The sequence below is a fragment of the Cutaneotrichosporon cavernicola genome (assembly GCF_030864355.1).
Source record: "Cutaneotrichosporon cavernicola HIS019 DNA, chromosome: 4".
Lineage (NCBI taxonomy): Eukaryota > Fungi > Basidiomycota > Tremellomycetes > Trichosporonales > Trichosporonaceae > Cutaneotrichosporon > Cutaneotrichosporon cavernicola.
The window spans coordinates 494,843-518,117 of NC_083396.1; the positions used below are offsets into that span (position 1 = coordinate 494,843).

At 59.3% G+C, this 23,275-nt stretch overlaps 6 protein-coding genes across 6 annotated transcripts; 3 read left to right on the plus strand and 3 right to left on the minus strand.

Moving 5' to 3' along the window:
* Nucleotides 1–789: 789 nt before the first annotated feature.
* Nucleotides 790–2,961, plus strand: CcaverHIS019_0402090 (uncharacterized protein; the record flags this gene model as incomplete). The annotated part of the gene is made up of 4 exons (XM_060600019.1): nucleotides 790–1,524; nucleotides 1,567–2,458; nucleotides 2,501–2,914; nucleotides 2,957–2,961. 4 exons carry the CDS (start codon nucleotides 790–792, stop codon nucleotides 2,959–2,961), a joined length of 2,046 nt encoding a protein of 681 aa, XP_060456654.1.
* A 918-nt stretch (nucleotides 2,962–3,879) lies between these two features.
* Nucleotides 3,880–5,748, plus strand: CcaverHIS019_0402100 (uncharacterized protein; the record flags this gene model as incomplete). Its single annotated transcript, XM_060600020.1, has 5 exons — nucleotides 3,880–4,085; nucleotides 4,163–4,217; nucleotides 4,394–4,626; nucleotides 4,733–5,015; nucleotides 5,140–5,748. The coding sequence occupies 5 exons, from the start codon at nucleotides 3,880–3,882 to the stop codon at nucleotides 5,746–5,748; spliced, it is 1,386 nt and encodes a 461-aa protein (XP_060456655.1).
* A 183-nt stretch (nucleotides 5,749–5,931) lies between these two features.
* CcaverHIS019_0402110 (uncharacterized protein) lies at nucleotides 5,932–9,165 on the minus strand (the record flags this gene model as incomplete). The annotated part of the gene is made up of 4 exons (XM_060600021.1): nucleotides 5,932–7,653; nucleotides 7,700–8,242; nucleotides 8,286–8,537; nucleotides 8,986–9,165. The coding sequence occupies 4 exons, from the start codon at nucleotides 9,163–9,165 to the stop codon at nucleotides 5,932–5,934; spliced, it is 2,697 nt and encodes an 898-aa protein (XP_060456656.1).
* A 1,202-nt stretch (nucleotides 9,166–10,367) lies between these two features.
* On the minus strand, nucleotides 10,368–14,299 carry CcaverHIS019_0402120 (uncharacterized protein; the record flags this gene model as incomplete). The annotated part of the gene is made up of 3 exons (XM_060600022.1): nucleotides 10,368–12,626; nucleotides 12,761–14,003; nucleotides 14,061–14,299. The coding sequence occupies 3 exons, from the start codon at nucleotides 14,297–14,299 to the stop codon at nucleotides 10,368–10,370; spliced, it is 3,741 nt and encodes a 1,246-aa protein (XP_060456657.1).
* A 2,288-nt stretch (nucleotides 14,300–16,587) lies between these two features.
* On the plus strand, nucleotides 16,588–18,181 carry CcaverHIS019_0402130 (uncharacterized protein; the record flags this gene model as incomplete). Its single annotated transcript, XM_060600024.1, has 4 exons — nucleotides 16,588–16,828; nucleotides 17,274–17,475; nucleotides 17,608–17,615; nucleotides 17,685–18,181. 4 exons carry the CDS (start codon nucleotides 16,588–16,590, stop codon nucleotides 18,179–18,181), a joined length of 948 nt encoding a protein of 315 aa, XP_060456658.1.
* A 608-nt stretch (nucleotides 18,182–18,789) lies between these two features.
* On the minus strand, nucleotides 18,790–21,769 carry CcaverHIS019_0402140 (uncharacterized protein; the record flags this gene model as incomplete). The annotated part of the gene is made up of 7 exons (XM_060600025.1): nucleotides 18,790–19,004; nucleotides 19,314–20,198; nucleotides 20,402–20,678; nucleotides 20,724–20,729; nucleotides 20,765–20,867; nucleotides 20,915–21,073; nucleotides 21,609–21,769. 7 exons carry the CDS (start codon nucleotides 21,767–21,769, stop codon nucleotides 18,790–18,792), a joined length of 1,806 nt encoding a protein of 601 aa, XP_060456659.1.
* Nucleotides 21,770–23,275: the final 1,506 nt, after the last annotated feature.

Sequence of the window (23,275 nt, forward strand, 5' to 3'; positions counted from 1 at the left end):
GTATGGGATGTCTGACGTCGTAAATCAACATTGCTCATTGCTTGAATACATTATAGGCACGGGTGACGACGAGGCACTTATGCCAGGGGTGCAGGGGTGGATGTCTCAACATGTCAGTGGCAGGCGGTGACGCTGTGGGGCGCAGTGGGCTATGGTATCCCAACAGCACAGGTATGAAATGGAACAGGTTGGCAGTAGACGTTGGTCGGGCCCGGGAGAACACGGCGACGCTATTCGGTCTTTGGGGTACGGGTTTGTCGAGGGCCTGGGCTATGTGGCCCCGTTGGAGACAGATATAGCCGCGCAAAGGAGCAGAAGCGTGGAGATGGGCAGCCAACGAGACGGAACAGCTGTACTTCTCTTCCAGCTTCCAGATTTTACAATTGTCCTCGACATTGACATCGACACGGATGAAGACAAAACCGACAAGGGACACTGAGCATCAAACGTGCCACGGTTATGAAAAGGTCACGTGACTCATCTTGCGTGATGGGAGTGGCCAATTGACGTTGACAGACTCACACTCCCACCATTCTCATTGACCCCATCCACCATAATTGCATTCATTCTTTCAAGCAACCAGTTCGAGCCAACTTGCGATTGAGCGTGCGATCGAGTGAAGAATCAAATCCAAGAATCAAGTCAAGTCAGACCAGATCGAAACAGCTAAAGGACAACCCAACGCCAACGCGTCCCTTTTCTCGTCTCTCGCATCCATCCGCGTTGCGTAGAGCTTCTCTCTCGTTGACGTCCCATCCCATTTTCGCCACCCACTCCCCCAACCGTGTAATGGACCTCGACCCACCTTACGAAGTAATCGTCGACGACGACGAGCCGATGGACGAGGGAATGGCTATCAGCGTGGCTAATACTCCTGCTATTGCGCCTGTTGCCGATGTGCCTGTTGACGAGGACGTCGCTTTTGTTGAGGGCGACATTGTCGAGACTGAGGGCGACATCGCTGAGGCTGAGGGCGGCGAGATGGAGGAAGAGTACGAGTACGACATGGTAGAGGTGGCGAGTGGAGAGGGAGAGGAGGGGATAGAGGAGGCAGCTGGCGACGAGGTTGACGAGCCACCAGCGGAGGAAGGGCCGGACGAAACGGAGGCCGTCAACGTGCGCGAGCCTCTGCCAGAACCTGAGGTCGTCGACCGCGCCTCACCGTTAGCCCCCTTAGAGCCCGCCACCCCCGCCACTGATATAGAGCCAGCCGACGACGTAGTGGCCGACGGCCACGCCACTGAGCCAACCGACGACGCAGAGCACGAGCCCGAACTCGAGCCCCTCGCCCCGATCCTGCTGCACACGAGTGGCGGTACACGAGCACTCTTCGTGCCGCCGGAGTACGACGACGGCGGGGAGCAGGTCGACGTGCCAGTCCTCCTGGCTGGTCGGGACGACCTGGCCGACGAGGGCCTCAACGTGCTCTGGGAACACGTGCGTCGTGAACTTGCGAAGGATGGCACAGAGGTGCGCGGCGAGATGGTTGTGACCGAAAAGCAGATGGAGCTGCGTATGGGCGAGGTGAGTGCGAGCGGGAATTTCTTGGCTAGATGTTGACGACAGGACGATACTCACCTCGCCAACGTCACGTTGCTCGACTTACTCGCATTACACGAAGGCTGTGGACTGCCTACACCCGTGCAGCTGTTCGTGACCGACGAGCCGCACAGGTTCATCACGCGGTTTGAAGCGATCAGACGCGAGGTCGAGGCTGCTGAGGAGCGCGAGCGGAGCCAGGAGGGCAGCGAGGAGTGGCATGAGGAGTGGGAGGGGGAGTACGAGGGGGGAGGGGAGGAGGCGGACGAGGGCGATACCAAAGAAACCATTGAGGGGAAGGAGGCCGAGGCTCTCCAAGAAGGAGAAGAGGGTGGCCAGCCCGTCGACGAGGGCGCTGCTGAGGGCGCGACCGAGGAGCCAGCTGAAGCCGACGTCACTATCGACGCCGAGCTTATCCTGGACGAGGGAGATGTCACTGTTAACGAGGAACTTGTCCAGGACGAAGGCGACGTCACTGTCGACGATGAACATCCCGCCGAAGGTGACGAAGTCGCCGTCGAGCAAGCCCAGGGAGAGGGGTTCGACGCCGAAGGCGACGGCGAGTACTACGACGAAGAGTACGCCGAGGCCGAGGGCGCGGACGAAGCACACACGCCCGAATGCACCGAGGTTGACGCAGACGCCCACAACCCAGGCGCAGAGGACGCCGACGCAGCCGCGACCGAGGGCGCTGAGGAGGTGGAGGCTGAAGAGCAGCCCAAGACAGAGCCCGAGGCGGTAGCACCGGCCGAGCACCCCGAAGCCGAAGCTATCAACAGGCCAGAACTGGCCGACGAGCCCACTGTCGAAGAGACTGAGACGGCCGAGGCCGACGAGTACGACGACGTGGACGAGTACGGCATCGACCAAATTGGTGATGATGCGCTTGCCGCGTCGGCCGCTGAGCCTGTGGATGAAGGTGAGCTTCTGCGTCTGCCTTGGCACGCACAGCTGACATCAGATCTGAGCGTCGCGCCCACCCTTGAGGACCAAGAAGACGAGTTCGCTGAAGATGAGGATGCAGAGCACGACGAGCTCGCCGAGGATGCCGAAGGCTTCGCTGAAGATGAGCACGATGAACTCGCTCATGGTCGCGAAGAACACGACGAGCTCGCCCGTGATGACGAAGAACACGAGGAAGACGAACTCGACGCCGACGAACCCCACGACGATGAGGATGAGGAATACGAAGAGTACCACGAGGAGGGTGAGGAGTACGAAGAATACGAGTACGAGAATGGTGGGAATGAGCTCGAGGAGGGCGAGGAGGACGAGCTCGCGGAGGAGGGTGAAGAGCCGTCGTCGCCGCGGAAACGAGGGCTCTCCGAAATAGATGAGGGCGAGGAAGTCGTGGCCAAGAAGACGCGGTTGGAGGGTGAGTGCAGCTTTCACATTCGTCGCATGTAGCTGACAGCAGCTTGATGCGTCTAGACCGCGTCACCGTTGTGTGGCGTCTTGCATTGTTGGCCGCACCTTGTCTCCAACGCGTCTGCCATGAGGCAATGTCGTACCTACCATCCCTCACTTCTCCACACCACCTCAAATGCCATTATCCACACACCACAACAGCGCCTCAACATTCCAACACGCGTCACCAAGTTCTCGCGGCTAGCCGCATCCCAGACCCCTACTAACGCCAGCGACCAGGTAAGTCCCCGTTTCTCTCAGCGGCATCCACCCTTATTGGCCTGGCCACCCAAACGAGCCAGTGGGCTCGATCTGTCTAGTACCCTGCACGGTATACCCGCGCGATGTTAGATGATTTAATGGCGCTGAGGGTCGCGGCATCGGCACGTGCTACATACGACGCCACAGATAGCAAGCCGATCCAGGCACAATCGCTGGGGATGACAAGTAGCATTCCACATCAACCTTCAAAGCCACGACCGACGTGTTCCCAACGTTCATCTTACAGGGTACACAGCCGGCGTCCGAGTGTGTGCAGCCTGGCGTGTTGCGCGTGTTCGACAAGTCCGTTCGAGAACAGGGTGGAACTGTGTTGCCGGTGGCAGCAGAAACGTCGTAGGCGGTCAAGTCCGACCTCAAGTCCGACCTAACGTTCGTTCCCATCGCCATACATGTACAAGTACCCTACATGCGTGGTCGCCCTTGCATGGCCGTCAAACCAAAGAACGCCCTCTTTCCATTTCCCCTTCCTCCCCGTCTCAAGTTGTGGGTAGACGACCATGGAATATGGGTGACATGGCCTCTATGACGTATGCCCGAACTCGCGATCGGCGACCTGGATCTAGTCACCCAAATCAGTCCTCTGTCCTCTGTCCACCTCCTGCTCTTTCCTATTCTCTTCTCTTCTCGCCTATTCTCATCTACATCTTGACCATGGCTCTCTGCGCCACCCTCCCTCTCGCTCGCTCCGCGCGGTCCTTCACAACCCGCGTGGCCCAGATCCAGTTCCAGCTGTTCCAGCGCGGAATCAAGACTACCACCCCCGCGCAGGTTGCACCTAGCCTTGTAGCTAGAGATGGGGGCAACCAGGAGCCGCCGCAGTGCGGTATCAATGTCGACACGCCTGTGCGGATGGATACGTGAGTCTGTGTGCAATTGAATTGGCAGATGCCACTCCACGGTCAGCTGCTTCCTCATCTGTCTGAGCTGACTCCAGTGCATCTCCGCCGCCGCCGGGAGACGACTTTCCCGTCGCGATGATCGGAGCGGGTGTGAGTGGGTCGGAAACTTCCTCACCCCCCCCCCCCCCCCCCCCCCCCTTCCCCCCTCCTCCCCTCACTCACCACCTGAACCACAGCCGCTCATCACACCTCCCCCTCTCCCGCACCCAACTTCCTGGCACTTTGGCTCCTTCGAAGCCTCAGGCTGGACGCCGCGCTGACCGCAGAACATCATGTTCGGCTCAAAGGCCGGGCCGTGGAACCACTCCTTCCGCATCGAGCACAAGCTCGGCCCCCGCCTCAAGGTCGCAGCTCTGATCGACCCGGACGAAGCGCGCGCCAAGGCCGTCCTCGCAACCAAGTGCGCTAGTTTCGTCAACTCAGCGTACAAGGACACGCAAGTGTTTCCTAACCTTGGTGAATATGTCAAGTCGATCGAGGCGGGGGGGCCTGATCCTCGGTGAGTTCTTCTCTCTCCTCTCTCTCCACTCTCCTTCCCTCTCCTCTCTCTTCATCGTCCTTCGCAACCCACTCCTCCTTTCTCCCCTAGAAGACGCTCACCCCAGAGCAATCATCGTCGGCACGCCGCCCGAGTTCCGCGGCGGCGTCACTGGCGGACGTAACCTCGAGCTTGAGCTCCTCAAGTACTTCCCTAGCGTCGGGTACTTTATCGAGAAGCCTGTGTCGACCGCCCCGATCGGTGAGGTCAAGGAGGTTGCGGCTCAGCTCGCCCAGAACAATAACGTCGTCAGCGTCGGATACATGCTTCGATACCTGCGTTGCGTGCAGAAGATGAAGCAGATCATCCACGATAACAAGTTGACGATCATGGCCACGAATGCGCGTTACGTGAGTTGGTTGAGGCGGAGGGCCCAGGGCACACGAAGGAGAAGAGTTGCGCTTGCTGTTGCGGGATCTCCGTCCGCTGGCTGGTCACTCGCGCCGGTTCCGCTCTGGCAGGCACTAATCCCAGTCCGCCGCGTACCAGTCGATCGACAAGCCCGCGTGGTGGGACAAGTCGAAGGACATGGGCCCGGTCATCGAGCAGGGCACGCACTTCTGCGACCTGTCGCGCTACTTTGGCGGTGACGTAGACATCCCGACCGTGGTAGCTTACAGCGTCGAAAACGACGAGGCGGCGGGCAAGCTCTCGGCCATTCCGGTCAACGAGGACGCCATTCCTCCTGACCAGCGGATTCCGCGCATAACCTCGGCCGTGTGGAAGTACGTCAACGGTGCCGTAGGGAGCTTCACGCACACGGTCGCGCTGCAGGGCACGCTGTATGACTGCGAGCTCGAGATCTGGGCCGACGGATACCACATGCGACTGATTGATCCGTACAATGCGCCACAGCTGCTCGTGCGTCGGCCGGGTGATGACCACTCGGAACTGCATCAGTTCAACGACGACGACCCGTTCTTTTCCGAGATGAGCTCGTTTATTGACGCCGTCGAGGGCAAGCCGGGCGCCCATATCCTCAGCTCGTTCGAGGACGCCACCAAGACGTACGAGCTCACGTGGGCTATCAGGCTTGCGTCCGAGAAGAGCGCTGAGGCCCGCCGGGCGGCAGGCAAGGCGTAGGCATCACAATGGAGCAACCGATAGAGTAGCGTTGATGTATCAAAGTGCGTTTCGGAGAGAGCCGCAAGCTAGAACGAGTCGCAGTCAAACTAGTCAGTGGGCGTTAGTGTTACATGTCATGGCAGAGTCTGCCGCGATTGGGAAACGAAACAAACAAAAACAATGCGTACAACAACCAAAATACTACCCCCCCTCATCCGCACCCTGTGTGTGATCCGGTGGACTATTGTCCACGTCCCCATCTCCCGCCGCCGCACTCTCCTGACCTCCCGTGCTCGCCTCTCTAGTCCCCCCAGCCTCCTTCCTTGCCCGCGCTTCGACCAGCTTAGCCTCCATGTCGGTCTGGTGCACTGGCTTGGGCAGGATAGCGTCGGCCCCAGCCTCGCGATACTCGTGCTGGTCCTCCTCGAGCGCGTTACCCGTACACCCGACGACGAACAGTCGACTCCCGCTCGCGCGAAGTACACGCACAGCCTCGACGCCCGACATCTGAGGCATCTGGTTATCCAGGAAGACGACGTCGAACTCGTAATCCGCAATGGCGTCGAGCGCGCCCTGCCCGTTATCGGCATTACGCACGTCCGCGCCGAGACGCTGTAGCATGCGAGTCATGAGGCGGCGGGTGAGCGTATCGTCGTCGACGACGAGGGCACGCAGCCCGTCTCCGAGTTTGCGGCGGGGCGTGCGGGCCGGACGAACACGGGTGGCGGGGTGGGGTGGGCCGCAAGTGGGTGGCGGTGGCGGGCCTAGCTGGGACGTGCTTGGCGCTGTCGACGCCGGCTCGATCACGGTCAAGATCGGGGGGTATTCTGGCGAAGTTCGGCCGCTGGGCGCTGGGGGTGGAGGGCAGGACACTTCCAGTCCCCATCGCTGGTCCCAGTGTACCGAGTTGCAGGAGCTTACGCTCGCGTTTGAGTTCGCGCGCGAGTGTGTGTGCGCGCCCGCGCCAGAGGCAGAGGGATCGGGCTCGGGTTCGCTCTCCGAGGTCGCGCTCGCACTCACTCTCTCGGGGAGGGAGGAGAGGTGGCTTCGCCGGGCTCTAGGTTCAGGGGCGCTCGTTCTGCGCTCGTTCAAGAGATCTGGGCCAGCTGGACTCCACCTCATTGGGGCAGAGGAGGGCCGTTCCAGTCCGCTGACGAGGCTCGGCGAGTCGGGCGCGGCATGTGCCGGCGCGTCAAAGAGGGGGTATTGTAATTCAAACCAGAATGTACTGCCCTCTCCAAATTTCGAGTCGACACCAAGTCGGCCACCGCTGATCTTGACGAGCTGCATGACCAGTGCGAGACCCAGTCCCGAACCTTTACCTCCCTGTCGCCGGCCTATTTCCGTCTGCACGTAGGGGGAGAAAAGGCGATTGTCCACCAAGTCGGAGGGGCGGAGACCGGGCCCAGAGTCGCGTACTTCCACACGGACGATGGCGAAACGTTTCTCGCGCGAGTGCCGCGACCCACTTGAAGGGGGTATGGAGAGGCGTTTCTCGCTTAGTCCGAGCTCGACGTCATGCTCAATCGCCGCCGTGCTTGTTCCCAGCGTACCGTCGCTTGGTGGCCCGCCGTCGCTGCGTGCACGCACGTGGGCGTGGTCTGCCACGCCTACACCCACGTTCACGCCGTCGGGCGCGAGGAGGCACGTCATGACTGTCACGGAACCTGCGCAGGTGAATTTGAGTGCGTTCGATACGAGGTTGCTCAGCATTTGCCTGAGGCGCATCTCGTCCCCTACTAGCAGGCCAAGACTGTCAATCCTAGGGTCGAGGACCATACTGAACTCGACGTGGGTTGCGTCCGCTTGACCCCTGTGCGAGAGGGCGACGACCTGCACCGACTTGTGGAAGTCGAAGGGCTTGCGCGCCTGCGTAAGTTTTCCCGACTCCATGCGGTTGAACGACAGCACGTCGTTCAACACCTTGGATCAGCTTTTGCCCAGTTGCCCAGCTTGGTGTCGTACTCACCTTCTCCATCATGCCCAGACTCGAGCTAAGGCCGTGCACCATGATCTCGTGGTCCTCCTCCAGGTGCTTGAACACGCCCTCTCCCTCGAGGTTTTGAACTGCCAACATGGCCGTGTTGAGGGGCACGCGCACCTCGTGAAAGATATACGAGACGAACTGTTTCTTGCTGTGTTCAGCGCGGCGTTCCATAGTCTGCGCGGTCTGCAGTTCGGTATATTGGGTGCGCAGTTGTTGGCGGAGGAGGAAGATCTGCCGGTCGGCCCGTTCGCGCCAGTACGCCCACAGGCTGATGTAGATGTGATACAGCAGCAGACACACAGGCTGACGAACCCACGGCTGCTGTCTACGCCAGCCAGGGAGGAACATGATATTCGTCATGATCATGTACACGGCCGCCATCATGACGCAGAGCACGCGCTGGCCCCACAGTCCGATGACTGCGATTGTCGGGAGCCCAAATAGCAGCCCGAACATGTACAGGAACATGCGGTTGCCGCACTTGTTCTCCGGCGACCCATCACCATGCTGGTATCCGCAGCGGTACTGCTATCAGCTGGTTTGCGGGCAGAGGTCCAGCTTGACCCACCATTTCAATGGTCTGCATGTATCCCGTCGACCACGTCGCCAGCAGCACAAATGGCTGGTACAGCCATTGGAAGCGTCGCGGGCCATTGAAGCCAACCATGAACGGAAGGGGGACGGTGAAGATGCCCACGATACCAATGTACGCGTAGTAATGGTAATCCTCATCTTTGTTCTGCAGGACCGCAAACAGGGCATACTGGATGAGGAGGAAACACGCCGCGAGCATGGCGCTACTCTTCTCCGCCATCCATCGCTATCGTCAGCCAGATCTTTGATATACTCACCTCTCGCGTAAACTGTCGTTCCATGCGTTTGTCAGAAAAGGAGGAATTGGCATAATGAAGCAGCGGAACGAGAATAACGTCTCTCAACCAACTCGACACCCCTGGCGTACTAGTCCTCGAACTAGCAACACTAGGCGACTGGATAACACTCTCCTTCTCGATCGTACTGTCGATACTGAACCGCCGTATTGGACCAAACGACCCATCGACAACAACAGCACTGACGCTGGTAATCTCTCCACTCTCCTCCTCCTCCTCCTCCCTGGGATATCGATACTCGGCATCATCGGCCAGCATCCACCCACCCCGCCGTTTTGTGCCGCTGTGTGTGCGGGCGAGATTTGCGAGATTTGACCTGCTCGAAAGACTCCCGGAGGAAGAGGAGGCGCGACTCATAGCCGAGGAGAGCACACCCACGTCGGGGTGGGCTGGCGGGGCGAGGTGGCTGGCGAAGGTGCTCAGCGCCGAGCGGACACCGAGTCGACGCGGTTTCTTGATTCGAGCGCGTTTGCGCGCGGTTACAGGTGCACCTATTCCCGCTGCCACGCCACCGGGCATGCCGGCGGCGCCGGCGCCGCTTAGGTCGTACGACGGCATGCGCCGGGCTGCCGGGCGGCGGGGCAACGGGGGTGGGTTGGGAGAGGGTATGCCGGAAGGTGGGTGACGGGGTGAGAGGAACGGGGGAGGTGGGCGGGGGGAGGGAGGAGAGGGTTTGGAGGGAAAAGGGGGATGATGTGGGTGTGAGGAGGGAGGGCGCGAGAGGAGGTGGTGGGAGGGTGGAGGGTTAAGGTTGAAGGAGGAAGGGGATGAGGTTTTGGGCGGGGCAGTGGGTGCACTGGGTAGGTGACAAAAGTGACCCGGGCGACAAGACGACCAAAGTTGGAAGCGACGCGTTTAGATGACGGCGCTGGGGTTCATGGAGGGACTGCGACTATGGAGCAACGATGGATATGGAACGAAGCGAACGACGAGGGTCGAGTAAACTGTGTGGCTACTGACATACACTCAATTGTCCAGGAGCCGGGAGAAATTGCCCGAGCCATACCGAGCCAGTTGACCCTTGCCCCACCTCTGCACCCAGGATACGAGCCACAACCAAACTTGTGCGCTTGACTCTTGACCTCTTGACGCTTGACGCTTGACGCATGGCGTTCATCATTCTGCGATCCATCCTGCCAAATCTGCACGTCACTTTGGATTGCCTTGCTTGGCCTGCCTTACCTGCCTTGGTTTAGCTTCAGACCTTTCAGACTCTTCAGGCCTGCTAACGCCACGGCGCACTGTGCGATGCATTGTTGGTTGGTCGTGCCGGCAGGGAGCGCTACCTGATTTCTGAAGTCGCTGATTGTGCCTAACATGTTGATGGAGGTCTGTGCTGGGCTCGGCGATATCCTGAGACAGTTAAACTGATGGATGGATTGATAAAGCCCTCTCTTCATCTGCCAAGCTGCCAATTCTGCAAAGCGCAAAGCGCCAAGGCCCATTTACCAGAATCCTGGATCCAGCCAGTTTCGGCATGCGGCGTCGTGGTAGCGAGGTGCGAGGTGCGAGGTGCGAGGTGTGCCGTTTGGCCTGTGAACCACTCGTGGAATCATATGCTGAGATCTTGAGATTCCGCAGTCAACGCGGAACGTTGGTACCGTCTACAGTACAGTCCATATCGCTGCGGCCGCCGCGCTCCTGCGTCCTCGCGCTCACTCACTTGTGACCAATGCAACACGCATGCATCCATGTCCCCCCCCTCCCCCCCCCCCCCAAAAAAAAAAGAACTACAGAGCAACATCCATTCAACGTATACACTACACCCCCATGACAGCCACGCACCCAGCCCAGATCAAGTCGAGCATCTGTCGCCCGCTGTCGCTCAGTCCGGTTCCGCGCCATTCCTCGTAGCCGGTCGGACCCCATGCGCTCTCACCCTTGCACAAGCCGAGCCGATCAAGACCCTCGAGCACAAACTCGACGCCAGTCGTCTGGCTATGGCACACAGCGATGACCGTCGGGAAAGCGCGGTTGGGGTTGACCAGGGAGGGGTTGTCCACGACAGACGGAGACCGACTCGGAATCTCATTCAAGCGCCCGTCCATTGGCGGTGTGTGGATGCCAGCCGCCGGCTTGCCCGTGCGCAGCTGCTCGTTCCATGCCTCGAGAGGGATGACCGGGACTGCGGACTCGGCACGCAGCTCCTCAGTGTTGACGATCATAGCCACCACGCGGAATCCGCGGAACGGCAACGGTTGCAGGTTACGCGACGCTCTTGATGACGACCGTGACCGGTCTACTTCGTCATCCGTCGGCGGCGTCGCAGTCGTCGGCCGCACTGGGACGCGTTTCAACCCGCCGGAATGGTGGTCGGCGCGGTTGCCCCGCGGCCGCAGCAGCTTGGGCAACCGCGCCAGCGATGACGACATCGAGCTGCCACCCTCCCATCCCTCGTGGTGAGGCGCCTCGGTGATCTTGAACAGCGTCGACGAACCCTGCCTCTTAGGGCTGTCGATGAAAGTGGACGATCCCGAGGGGTTGAACGGCGTAAACCACACAAGCAGCGCTTTGCGCGGGCCGCCGACGAAAAACGGGTTGATAAACGCCTTGGTTTCTGCTGGAGAGTGAAGAGGAGGAGTGGCAGCCCAGTCCGACATGACCGGGACGACCATGGCCAGCGCCTCTTCGGGCACAAATTCCCACCCCTTGCCCTCCTTCCAAGGGTGACCACCGTTCTGTTCGTCCTCGATGCCAAGACCCAGCGACCCGAACATCTCGTCGGGGTGCTCATCGTCCGCGCTCTCGCTCGCGTACTTGCTCGAGTGCTGCGACGACGCCGACGCCGAGTCGCTCCGGTCCGAGTTGTGGTGTGGCAGCATGCGGTGTATAGGGGCCGTGGTCTTGAGGCTACCGCTGGTGCCATTCGGCCAGAACTTGCGGCCGCTCTCCTTGCCCTCCTCAAGCATGTTGGTTGCTTTGAACAACCCGCGCTTGAACACGCCCGAGAAGCCCTTGTCCTTCTTCTTCTCATCGTCTGTGTCCTTTCTGCCCTTGATGGTCCTCTTCTCCTTCGGGCCCCTCTCGTCCTTGGGAGGGGAAAGCGAGGTCGGCGAATTGTTCGATGCGCTGGATGTGTTGGAGTTTCGATGGCGCATTGCTGGGACTCGGGGTGGCTGGATGGGGTGAAGAGGTTGGGCCTGTGCGGTGGCAGTGGCGCCTGAATCCTGACTGCTTGTGCGTCGGCGCTCATCGCTCTCGAGCAGGTCGCCAACGCTTGGGCGATTCCGACTCGCGGCGACGAAGCGGCGCGAGAAGCGGCTGTTCCGGGATAGTTCGCGCTGTACAGGAATAGGAAGCTTGACGCCGCCATTTTCTGTGTGGGCAGTCTTGGATGTGAGAGCATAAGCGCTGCACGGAGTGAGCACGAGCGGTGGCGGAGTGCTCCCTGGAGGCTCGCCGACGTTGACCGCGGAGAGAAGCCCCGGCATGGGCTGCTCGAGCTCGTACTCTCTCGTACTGGCGCGCTTGACGCGCCAGACACTCCCAGACTCAACGGACCGGACATCGCCATTCGGGTAGATTTCGTATCGGCCCGCGCCTGAGGACTCCCATTCCGCGCGGGGTACTGGCCGTGTCGGATTCTTTCCGACTGGCTGCACAGGTCGAGGGAGAGCGCGGAACGTCCACTCGCCACGGCGGCCTCCATACTCGTCGTCATGAGCACCCACAAACAAGGCAAACGAGTCTTCCTCCTCGAGGGGGGGGCGGGCCCCTTGCCCTAGGCTCTCCACGCTTCCCCTCCGACTCTGGTTGCTGCGACGTTGTGAGCCTTTGCTGCCTTCGCGGCCGAGTTGAGATCGCGAACCAGCGAGGATGAAGTCGATGTCGAACTCGGACAGGTCGACGGGCTGTGGAGGGTGGAGAGATGGCGGTAGTGGCGCAGGCAGTGGTTCAGAGGCGAGGTTGCGAGCATGAAGAAGATGAGATGCGCGATGCAAGGCCAGTGTTGAGGGGAGAAGACGGGGCACGGGGTCGGAAAGAGGGAGGAGTGGAGGGAGTGGCCGTTGAGGGGTTGCCTGCAAGGGTCAGCGTTTTTCGTTTGCCTGGGTGCGAGTTGAGGCCTGCGGCACATGCCATGCCACCTCGTCCTGAACCGCCAGGTCCGCACTCGGCGCACGAGCCTTCGGCTCGCACATCTCGGACCACTCACGCCTACGTCTTCCACGTCTGGAAGGTCATCAGGGTTGTCCCACACGGTCTGATCGTCGAACAATGCGGCTTGATCCGCGCGCGGTGTCCGAGGGATGTTGACCGGCAGGCTCGGGCGTCTTATCTGGATTAGGTCGTCGCTGGTTGTCGTTGAGGGTCCACCTGGTGTCCCGTGCCCGGTTGAAGACGAGCTCGTGCTGCTCTTGATACGCTCCCAGAGTACCAAGCTCTGGCGGCGCGTCGAGGCTGGCGAAGTAGTCGCAGAGTTGCCGCCCAGGCTGAGGCGTGCTCGAGCGCGGCGACCTTCTTCCCCATAGGTTGCGGCGAGAAAGGCCCGCCGTTGGCGCTCGGCCTCGGCCTGCTCGGCTTCCTCAAACGCTGAGGCCTCCGACTTCTTGGCCCATGAGAGCTGTGCGATACGCTGAAGCGAGCCGGCGGCTCCGTCCTGCTCCTGCTCGGCCGAGTTTATCGAGCCAAACTTGAATCCTCGCCTTATCGTCGCCTGGCCGAGATCACTTTCACCACTGCCCCTTCGATCACCTGTACTGGTCCATGCCCCATAGTAGAGCTGAGGCAGACTGCCTCGCCTACTCTCTGCCTGGAGAGCTGCCGCGCTTCCTCGCCGTTCCGCGACGACGTCTGCCGTATGTGCGTGTATTGGCAGATCACCTGCGGACAACTTGGCGACGAGCTTGCCCGCTGCGAGCGCACGTGTTGGCGACGGGGCAGAGAGAGTGGGAACCGAAGGAGTGAGGGAGCCTCGTCGGCGGCTACTGTCAACCAACGGTGTGGAGCGATGTGTTGGCAATAGCTGCGGAGAAGAGGTTCCTGCTGGTAGGCTTTGTAATGAGGGAGTCAACGAGGAGCGGCGGTAGACACCCGAGGAGTAGCCTGGCCGCGTCGCTGTGAGGTATGATGCCCCGCTGGTCTTGGATGCCGAGCTCGATGTCGTGGCAACTGAGTCACGTCGTTGCCCGCCGAGCATGTATGCCGAGCCGTCGGCGGCGTGGAAACCAACGGTACGCATCGGTGAAGAGCCTAAGTGCGACCCGCCCTCTGCAAAGTGGACGGCACCGTCGACGTGTTGCAGCTGTGGGGCGACTGGGGAAATGACATTAAGTCCCAGGGGTGTGATGGATCCTCGACGGGGATGATGTGTGTGGATGAACTGCGAGGGGTGCGTGACGGAGATGACAGAGGGCGTGGGTGGAGCCGAGCTTGGGCCATCAAACATCTCGATGCTGCTGTGTATCAGTACAAAGATCCTCGTTCGCACAAGGCCTGTTTATCTGTGGACTCACGTGTCGGGAAAGGAGCCCGGTATATCTATATGTCCTGGAGCGGGGTGAGACGAGTCCAGTGGATCTACGCCCGTGAATCTGCTGGAGATGCTGCCATTGCGGACTCGATCCGAAGGAAGGGATGAGGGCGCGGCGTCGATGGTGTCGGGCTTGTGGTGGGCATGGTTGACGCCGATGCCTGTTGGGTCGTCTGGGTCGTCCAGGACACTCTGCGAATGAGAGTTTGATCCGGCAGTCATGTTGAGAAGCCGTCGTAGGAAGGGGATAGGGTGTGTGTCGGGGTTGGCGCGCGGAGCGGATGAGTCCCGGTGTCAACGACGGGCCGTTGGCCGGGGTTCCGCGGCAGCCACGACGTGCTGACTGGGTTTGTCGGCGCGAGCAAGGGACCAGAGGTTTGCGGGATGGAGCGCGTCGCACGAAATTGGTTGTAGAAGAGTTTGCGACCGTGCTGATGCTGGTCAAGCAAGGATGGGGTGGAATGAGGGGAGGAAGGTGTCGATGGGAGGGTGGGGGGGGAGGGGGGGGGGGGGGGGGGGGGGGGTGGAGCTAGGAGAAGGTTGGGCAGGCCCGGTTGGATTGGTCGGCGGCGGCAGCGGTGGTACCAGCTCTCCAGCTTTGGGGCCAACGATGCCGCTAGTCGCTAGTGCTTTAGCGCGCGCGGGGTCTTTCAGGAGCTCGGCATGAGTTGAGACGGGGGAGGAAGATGTGGATAGGCAAGGGAGACGGATGTATTGTGGATGAGATGTGGAGACGTTGTGAATGTAAATGAGGATGAAGATGAGGATGAATTGTTGAGGAGTAGTAGGTGAGTCGTAGGGAGGGTTTGTGGGTGGTAACAGGTGGTAGCGTGTGATAGTGATGGCGGTCAGAGCGACCACCAAAGGGCAAAGGGACCCCGGGGCCAGAAGCAAGGAAGAGACAAGTATGACTGAGGGAGGAGGGGGGAACGGGAGGAACAGGAGGAACAGGAGGAACAGGAGGGGAAGGTAGCGCGACCAAGGTGTGATTGACAGGGGGTCAAGACTACACTACAAGAGGTTCCTATTCTAAAGTGGGGGTAACATTTTCAACCATTTGTATTAATTGTATTACGGCTATTAATTTGACCGCTCTCACTCCCCAGTCCCGAGGACTTAGTCCAGTCCACACTGGCCCAAAAAAAAAGCCAGGTCAAAGTAGCTATAAGGAACTGAGGCCAGTCAGGGTTACAGCATGCAAGGGTTGCATGAGAAGGAAGCAGATCAGCAGATGGGGACAGAGTTGTGTTGTACCTGAATATTGTTGGATTCACAATGCCAATGACGATCTATTATCCTGACATGGCACGGTCTCGTACACATCCCACACATCCCATTCAACCATTATTCATTCTCTTCAATTCTTCATAATCTTCCCGTACCTCCGTCGGGCCTGTGGCATGTGGACACTCGCACTTCGGCCCTTCATAAATGTTCTTGCGCCGCCGGCTTGATGCACTTGGCTAATTGGCCCAAGTGCAAATGCGAGTGCGGCCAACTCATGGGTGGTGTGCAGCAGTAACTGGTGGGAACATTCGGGTGCAGGCACAGGCACAACTCAGCCCTCTTGGGAGTTGGTAATTTGGTGGCGTTCATGGCCGGTGACCAGATGTTTGTTTTAGTGGGTTCTCTAGGCAATCGCAAAGGGACATTGGGCGAGGGACATTGGAGCGAGGTGGCGAGGATGGAAGGCGGCCACCGATAGTGATAGTGATAGCAACGGGACGGGTGTGTGAGTGGGCAGGGAGTTGGGTGAGGTTTGTGGTTCAAGGTCAGTGTTCCCAGCGCGCCCAGTGGCCAGCGGAATGTAGTCCTTTGTCACAAGTGGGACCATTCATTGACACAGCTATCCAGCAAAGTACAGAGTACGTGGACTGGGCTTGGCGACGATCTGCATCCCCGGTGGCCCGGTCGCGGCTAATCGCCCGATCTCCGATTTCCAGTGTAAATGATGTGTCATGACGTAGGCGGCGGATCGGCGACGACGATCCGTCACGGCCAAGTGATAGAGAGGGGACGATCCTTCCTGGCATCCAGAAGATCAAAAGACACCTCTGGACAAGGATCGGCGCAAGTGGAGCGGGGGGCAAGGGGAGGGATGATCGTCTTACTAACCCATGCAAACTCCTGAAGAATCTCGGCTCGCACAAATCGGACAGTATGCACAGTCTGTCAATGATGGTGACTTTCACGAGGTGCTTCAGGCGGCGCATTGCTCTGCGGGCTGTCAAGAACAACGATGGTGAATGAGTCTTTTGTATGCACGGTGCACTCTTGTTTTGTGGAGCTGTTTACGCTGGTCACCGCAATACCCCGGTACCCCGCCATGCACTCAATGAGCCGGCTGTAAAATGGCCCGGTGTCACCAACGGACCAATCACCACACACCGGAGATAACAGCGGTAAGTATCGGTAGTCTCGGTCCGATGTGTTCATCCAACCATCCAATATACGTACCCATCCCATCTACTCTTCACTGTTCTCCATCTTCATCTATCCCGCTACAAACAATGTCCTACACCCTAATCGCTGGCGGATACCGCAGCGCGATCGCGCGCCTCTCGTTCGACGGGGACCGGCTCACCCTCGTCTCGGACAGCAAGACGCCCCAGGACCCGAGCTGGGTCGAGGGGTTCTCACCCATCTCCGCGTTCGCGACGTCCGAGGCAGAGGGATTGGTTATGAGCCTCGATGTTGGGGATGGGGTTACGGTTACGTCTCAGGTCGAGACACATGGGAATCCTGCGCAGGGTGAGTGCGAGTATGGCGAGTGGGCGAGTGGGCGAGTGGGCGAGTGGGCGAGGGAGATGCGATGGAGATACGAGGCGAGGTGCGGGGCAGGCGAACGCGTGCGAGGGTGAAGAATCATGCGTGAGAGTAACGCCGAAAGTCCCCTGACAAAGCTGACAAGCGGCTTTGAGAACCCGGAGCGCGAGCGTGCTCCTTGGTGCCGGCGGTGGCTGTGAAGACTACGCCCCAAGTGGGCAGGCGTGATGGTAGTCGCTTGACCTTGGCCCGAGTATTGTTCGGCCTTGCCGGCTGCTCGACTGCTCGGCCTACGGTCTTCTTCTAGGAGGATGAGCGGGAACTGAGAGAGGCTCGGAGGCTTACCTGCCGACCCGTCCCTTCTTAGCGATGACACCGGAGATATCACCCCGGAGATATATCATCCAAGGATACAAAACACTAACCTCAGTCATAGTCCTAGCAGACAAGTCTGCCGTCGCAGTAGCAAACTACGTCGGTGGCAGCATAACCCTGCACCCCATAAACGTCGACGGCACACTTGGCCCCTCCAAAGCCACCCCCCTTCCCTTCCCATACGCTGAAAAGGCCCCCAATCCAGACCGCCAAGATGCGAGCCATGGACACGGGATCGTCGAAGTCGCGGGGGTGCTGTACGTCGCAGATCTTGGCAGTGATCGCGTCTACGCTGTGAGGAGGAGTGGTAGTGGTGGTGGTGGTGGGTTGGAGGTGGGCGAGTATGTACAATGCAAGCCGGGGTTTGGGCCGCGACATTGTGCTATCAGCCGGGATGGTGAGTTCTTTGGGGAGGGGAGAGTGAATGAGGGAGAAAGAGGAGAGAGAGAACAAGGACTGATGACAGAATCCGTCATGTACGTCCTTGGCGAGATGGGACATTCTGTCGCGGCATTCAATATCCCCAAGGAAGGAACAAACGAGAATACCCCGATCTGGGACAGTGGATACCTGCCCCCTTCCGTTCCAAAGGAGTATACCACATTCATGGACGGCGCCGAGATCCAGCTCCATCCCCAGCACGACGTACTCTACGTCTCGAACCGCCTCGAGTTGCATGCCGCGGAGAAGAATAACCTTCCTCCTCGTGCTGCTGAGAGTGGTGACGCCGTGGCTATTATGCGCTTAAGCGAGGACGGGCGTAGCGTTCTTGGTACCGAGTGGGTGCAGACTGGTTGCTGCTGCGTCCGCGGGATGCAGGTCAGCCGGGATGGCAAGTACGTCGCTGTTGCGGGGCAGTGCAATTCCACCGTCGAGATGTACGCTCTCTCGGACGACGGCATCAAGTGGACCAAGGTCGCTAGCCTCCAGCTCGACGCCATCACCGACTTTGTGTGGATGTAACATGCATATAGTGGTCATGATGGACAGGGACGAGTGGATGTGGTAATGTACAGTGAACAATGGTGCTATGAACTGGGCCATGCTGGCGTGTACAAATCCGGGTGGGATAAAATACTCATGGTCGGTCGTGTCATTTGCGATGCCTTTGGTTTGATGATAAGGGGAAGGGAAAATGCTGTGAGCAGGGTTATTCATGTAGCCACTGCGTTGGGCCGGGTTCACCTGTGGGATGACGTTGGATCAATGCGACTTGTATCGCCTACTCATGTCTACTCGTACTCATCTGCTTCATCAGCACAAAGGTACTGTGGGTGCTTACATCTCATGCGCGCCAGGGCAGATTTGCACCGGCTCCTCCCGCTTGTCTTGCCATCCTTGCCCTGCATCTGCTTATGCCGTGGGTTAAACATGGCTGGTGTCGAACTCGCGGCGCGGGTCGACTTTCTCGCAGAGGACTCTCTCGTGGCTGCTTCTTTGTCGTACTTGACTGTTTCTTTCCTGCTTGCCCTGGCTGCCTGGCGTTGAAGCTACTGGTCAGTTCCTTCCTGTGCGAGGTCTGTCACTCGCCAAACTGTCTCACAGCAGTCACAGGAGACCTCCTCGTTCATTCACAACTTGAGATTGATCTCTTCGACGTGTCGTTTCTTGATCTTGGTAGAGTCACGCTCCTCGCTCTCCGCTACGAGTTGTTCGACGCTGTCCTCGAGGTCTTCAAGGAACTTATTCTGAGGAAGTTGGTCCAGATGAATGTCCCACATCGCCTCGTCCAGCGGCGCCTTTGCAACCATCAGGGTTTCCTCAGCTCGCTTTGCCGCCTCCTCCGCTGTACAGACCGGATTGATGGTCGTCCAAGTAGCTCCTCCGCGCGAGGGCAGGATCGGTGGCAGAGTCACTCACTTGGTCACTTCCGTGCGTCGACTGTCATTGGCAGGCTGGTTGGTGGACTTTTCGCGTCTGGTGGTACGCTGCATCTCGACGCGAAGAACTCCTTGAAGAATACCTCTGCCGCATCCTCTCTCCAGGCATTCAGTGTCATCAACCACTTCTGGAACGAGACTTCAGCCTTGCAAAATCCCCCCCCCCCCCCCCCCCCCCCCACCGCAGGAGACGACATGCTTGACACCAATCCCACAGTAGGGAAGCGTCTTGCTGGCACCACGGTGGAAGTTGACCACGTCAACGGACAGCCACACGGACTTAACCAGGTCCCCCAGAATGACCCCTCGCTCAGGCGCCATGTCGTCGAACTTCTCGTGGCGTTTTCCAATTTGATATTCCTCGTCGCGGAAGGTGAGGTTGCAGTCGATATCGGTGGAGCCACGGAATGAGAGATCGAAGTCAACGCAGAGGTTGGACGGAGACGCCAAGAGGGAGAGATAGTGCATAGAGATGTGAGAGTTGTCGAAGAGGTCCTCGGCCGCACTCTGCCGAATGACGTCTGTGATGACCTTGGGGCAAAGGACGGCGGTGAGGCCTCTCGACGCGATGGGAGACACTTGTGAGCTACGGTCAAGAGCTTTGTCGTCTTGTACGCAGGAAAGTGCTCGTTGTAGTTTGTAGTTGAGGTTGCCGCCAGGCAAGTCTTGGAGGATGAGCTTCCTAGCTTGCTCAATCCGGCCGAAGACGATCAGGGCTCCCAGCAGTACGAGGGGAGGGGTTTCACCCCGGAAATCGTTGTCCGACACGAATGACAAAATTGTTTCGAGTGCGCCCCGGGTAAGAGCAAGAGGATGGCACGAGTCGATGATGTTGGCTGCGCGCTCTCGGCCTTCAAATGAGAACTCGTCGAAACTGGCTACAAGCTCGGCGGCGGAGGGGATGTTGGCAGGGCCTGGCACCTCGGCGGATACAGCCGCCACAAGATCTGCAATTGTCGCGGTCGTAACCTCATCACGTACATTCTTGAGGACCAGAGGCTGCTTCTTGGGGATCTGCGTCGACTGGTCCAGTTGTGGAGCTATCCGGAGCCGCTTCTTGGGGTGAACGGCTGCGGCCAGAGTCTCAACCGTGCAGACGTCTGGGGAATGGGGCCTCTTCAGGATGAACGACAGCCCGGTCTCTCAGGATGCAACACGGGAGACGACGGTGCTGACGACGACGAGAGGATAATGGGGTCACTTGATGTCGTCCCTTGCGCAGTCAAAGGCTTCATGTCCTTGCGTGCCTGACTCGAGCTTGACCAGGGAGTCGTTAACGACGATGACGAAAGTGGATGATTACAACCCTCGACTGTCGGCAGGTCATACAGTGCCAGGAAGTCGTCAAGCTCGTCCATGTTGACGTAGTTTAAGTCGACGTCCTCCAAGTCGAATGGGCCGCTCAGGCGATGCTCGCGCGCGGACTGGAGGGAGCCAAGGTGCTCAGCATTGTCAGTGAGTGTGGAATGGGTAGTTTGGGAGGGTTTGGACGTCTGGTCGTTGGTTGTGTACTCTGAAGTCACTTGCAGAGATGGACGAGTAACGGTGACAGGGAGTGCCACATTCTCGGGCTGCTGTTCCTGGAGTCAGCCCGAGAGAGAAAGGTGAAAGGCTGGTAAGCTTACTCCGGACTCAGTGTCGTCCGCCTCCGAATCTCCCCATTGACCGGGGAACGCGAATTCAATCCCTTCAATATCGCCGCGGCGCGGCGGGCGGCGGCCGCAGCCTCCACTTCAATAGAGAGGTAAGGGCTCCGCGACGATTGATTGCTCCTCAGTCAGCGATGCAGCTGGTAAGGGCAGCGGGTGTCACCTACTGTTCAGGCACAGACGGGAGCTGGCGCGGGACCTGTCCTTGCGGTGGATATGTCTTAGTCCGTGAGTGACTCGCAACACCGGCGTGAGCGGCGCGGTATTGCGAGGCGGGTGAATGGAGCGGGGTCGTTGAGAGTTGTGTCGCGGCACTGCCCAAGGCGCTGGGATACGGGGCATAACGACCAGAGACGTGGCGCACATAGGAGGACAAGATTCAGGCAGGCTGCTGGGACTGTGAGGATCTGGAATCGCTTCTCAGGCGGGAGATGGGTTGACTGAACGGTCAACAGCTGTTGGCTATTTTGCTCACCGTCTCTTACGACGTGCTCTGGCTCTGGTCAGAGGAGAAGTCGGGGCAAAAGCAGGGACTCTGAGGAGCGCACTGGGAGGGCGCTGAGAATGTTGGCGGGGAGATAAAGTGAAGGAAGGTGGGGGGTGAGTCACCCGCTCCGCCTCCCACTCTCTGCCTGTAGTACAGAGGTGGCGGCGGGGCCATTGGACGCCGTTGTTTCATGGTCGTGCTTGTCCCTATCGAGTGATTGGCCAGAAGCGCGGATATTATGTGGACGGGCTTGAGTCGCCCACACGGAAGGCATAGAGCGACCTTGGTGAGAGGAGACTGAGTCTTGGCGAGTGCTGCAATATCAGGACGAGATGCGAGGGATCGGGACACCTTGGGCACTCTGTTCAACATACCCCTGTGATCCGCGGGAAGGCACCGTGTTGCGCCAAGAGGAATGCTGGGTCGGCTGGGTCGGCTGACGCCGAAGGGGTAGGTTCTCGTCATCGATGTTGGTAGAGGAGGGGTCGCTCTCGTCATGCCACTCCCACGGGGGGCGGCGATTGGAGCGCGACATGATGGCGTACAATCGAGGGAGAAGGGTTTAGGGATAAGGGGAAGAAAGTGGGAAAGGATAGTAATGGCTGGAGGGGGAGGGGGATGATGAGGATGAAGTGTAGTGGCAATTGATGGGTGACGGTGTTGAAGGTCGCGCGAGGAAGGTTGTCAGAGAAAGCAAGTGGTAGACCAGGACCAACATCCTTCCTCACCACTCGTTTCCTCTTTGCCCTCTTGAACCTCCTCATGTGTCTTGACACTCACTACTCTCACCGCGCTCCCGCTCGAACGTCGTCGGCGATCGTGCTGCGCCTTATTTTGAGGGTGCCCCGCGCTCGTAATATCGTGCATCGATCCCTCCGCCGCTCCACGCATCTTCACCACCCCCGCCACCTAAGCTCCCATCGCTCTCCGTCACGAGCGCCGCCTAGCCTCAAGCGCACGATGGTGCGGAACAGGTGCCGACACGTGTATCGTTGACGCGGACGGAAAGGTGCGCTGGTCGAGAGGGCAGGAGGGATATTCTTCCTCTAGTGATGGCACAGAACGAACGCGGATGGTGGTAGTGAGCGCAAGGAGGGAGCGTTTGCGCCTGTCCCACACGGTGTTCGGGTATCCTTCTAGAGCCTCCCCCGGTGCGGGCCGGAAGGGAAGCAGACCGCGCGGTATCCGGCCAGCTTGTGGTGAGTGACCACGATCTCGGCGTACAGTGGGCGGACGACAAGGTCGTACGCCGCGCTCGAGACGGACATGAGCGCTGCGAGGGTGGGTCAGTCGTCGATGGAATGGACGATGGCCGCGAGTACCTCGATGGGGAGGTGGAGAGATGTCGTCATTCCCCCAGGAGAGAGATGAGTGGAGGGTGGAGAGGGTGGGAGGATTGAGAGGGTAAGAAGGCAGCAGGAGGCTTCTCGATGCAGAAGGCAAGAGCAGGAGGAAGACAAGAGGAAGCGGAGGATCTGATGAATGCGTGGCGTCGGCACGCAGCTTGTCCTGGATGACACGCGCGGATCGCCGCTCAGGTAGGTCACCCCTTGGCATCAACGAAGCATGCCGTTCGTAGCGTAAGAAGACTGTCCTTGGGCACTTGTTGATTCTTCTGACCTGCATCTCTATGTTGTTGTTCTCAGGAAAAGTGGAATGCAGCCAAGGTCCGGGACAACATGCCTAATGAAGGGTGGAATGTTGACGACCCAGGCAGTGTGAGGGTTACAGAGCCCCGATTCTTGCACCGGACACCGCGTCAGTCACCCCATGCGCTTCAAGGATAGCTCAAGATCCATCCTACCATCTCGGGGTTGCTTTATATGGAGGTACGGAGGCGGGGCTTGGAGCTGGGCTGCGTAGACTGGTTGACTTGTCACGCTCGTGACCAATCCTCGGCTCCACGATCCGCGCTTAGGCCCACTTCTCGCATCCTACTTGGCACCAGACAAGCTCATCTCCTGGGCTTTTTGGGCAGCTGATTAAAAGCAGTGGTAGCAGCCAGACTAGTCGACATCGCCTCTCTACAAGGTTAGATCGC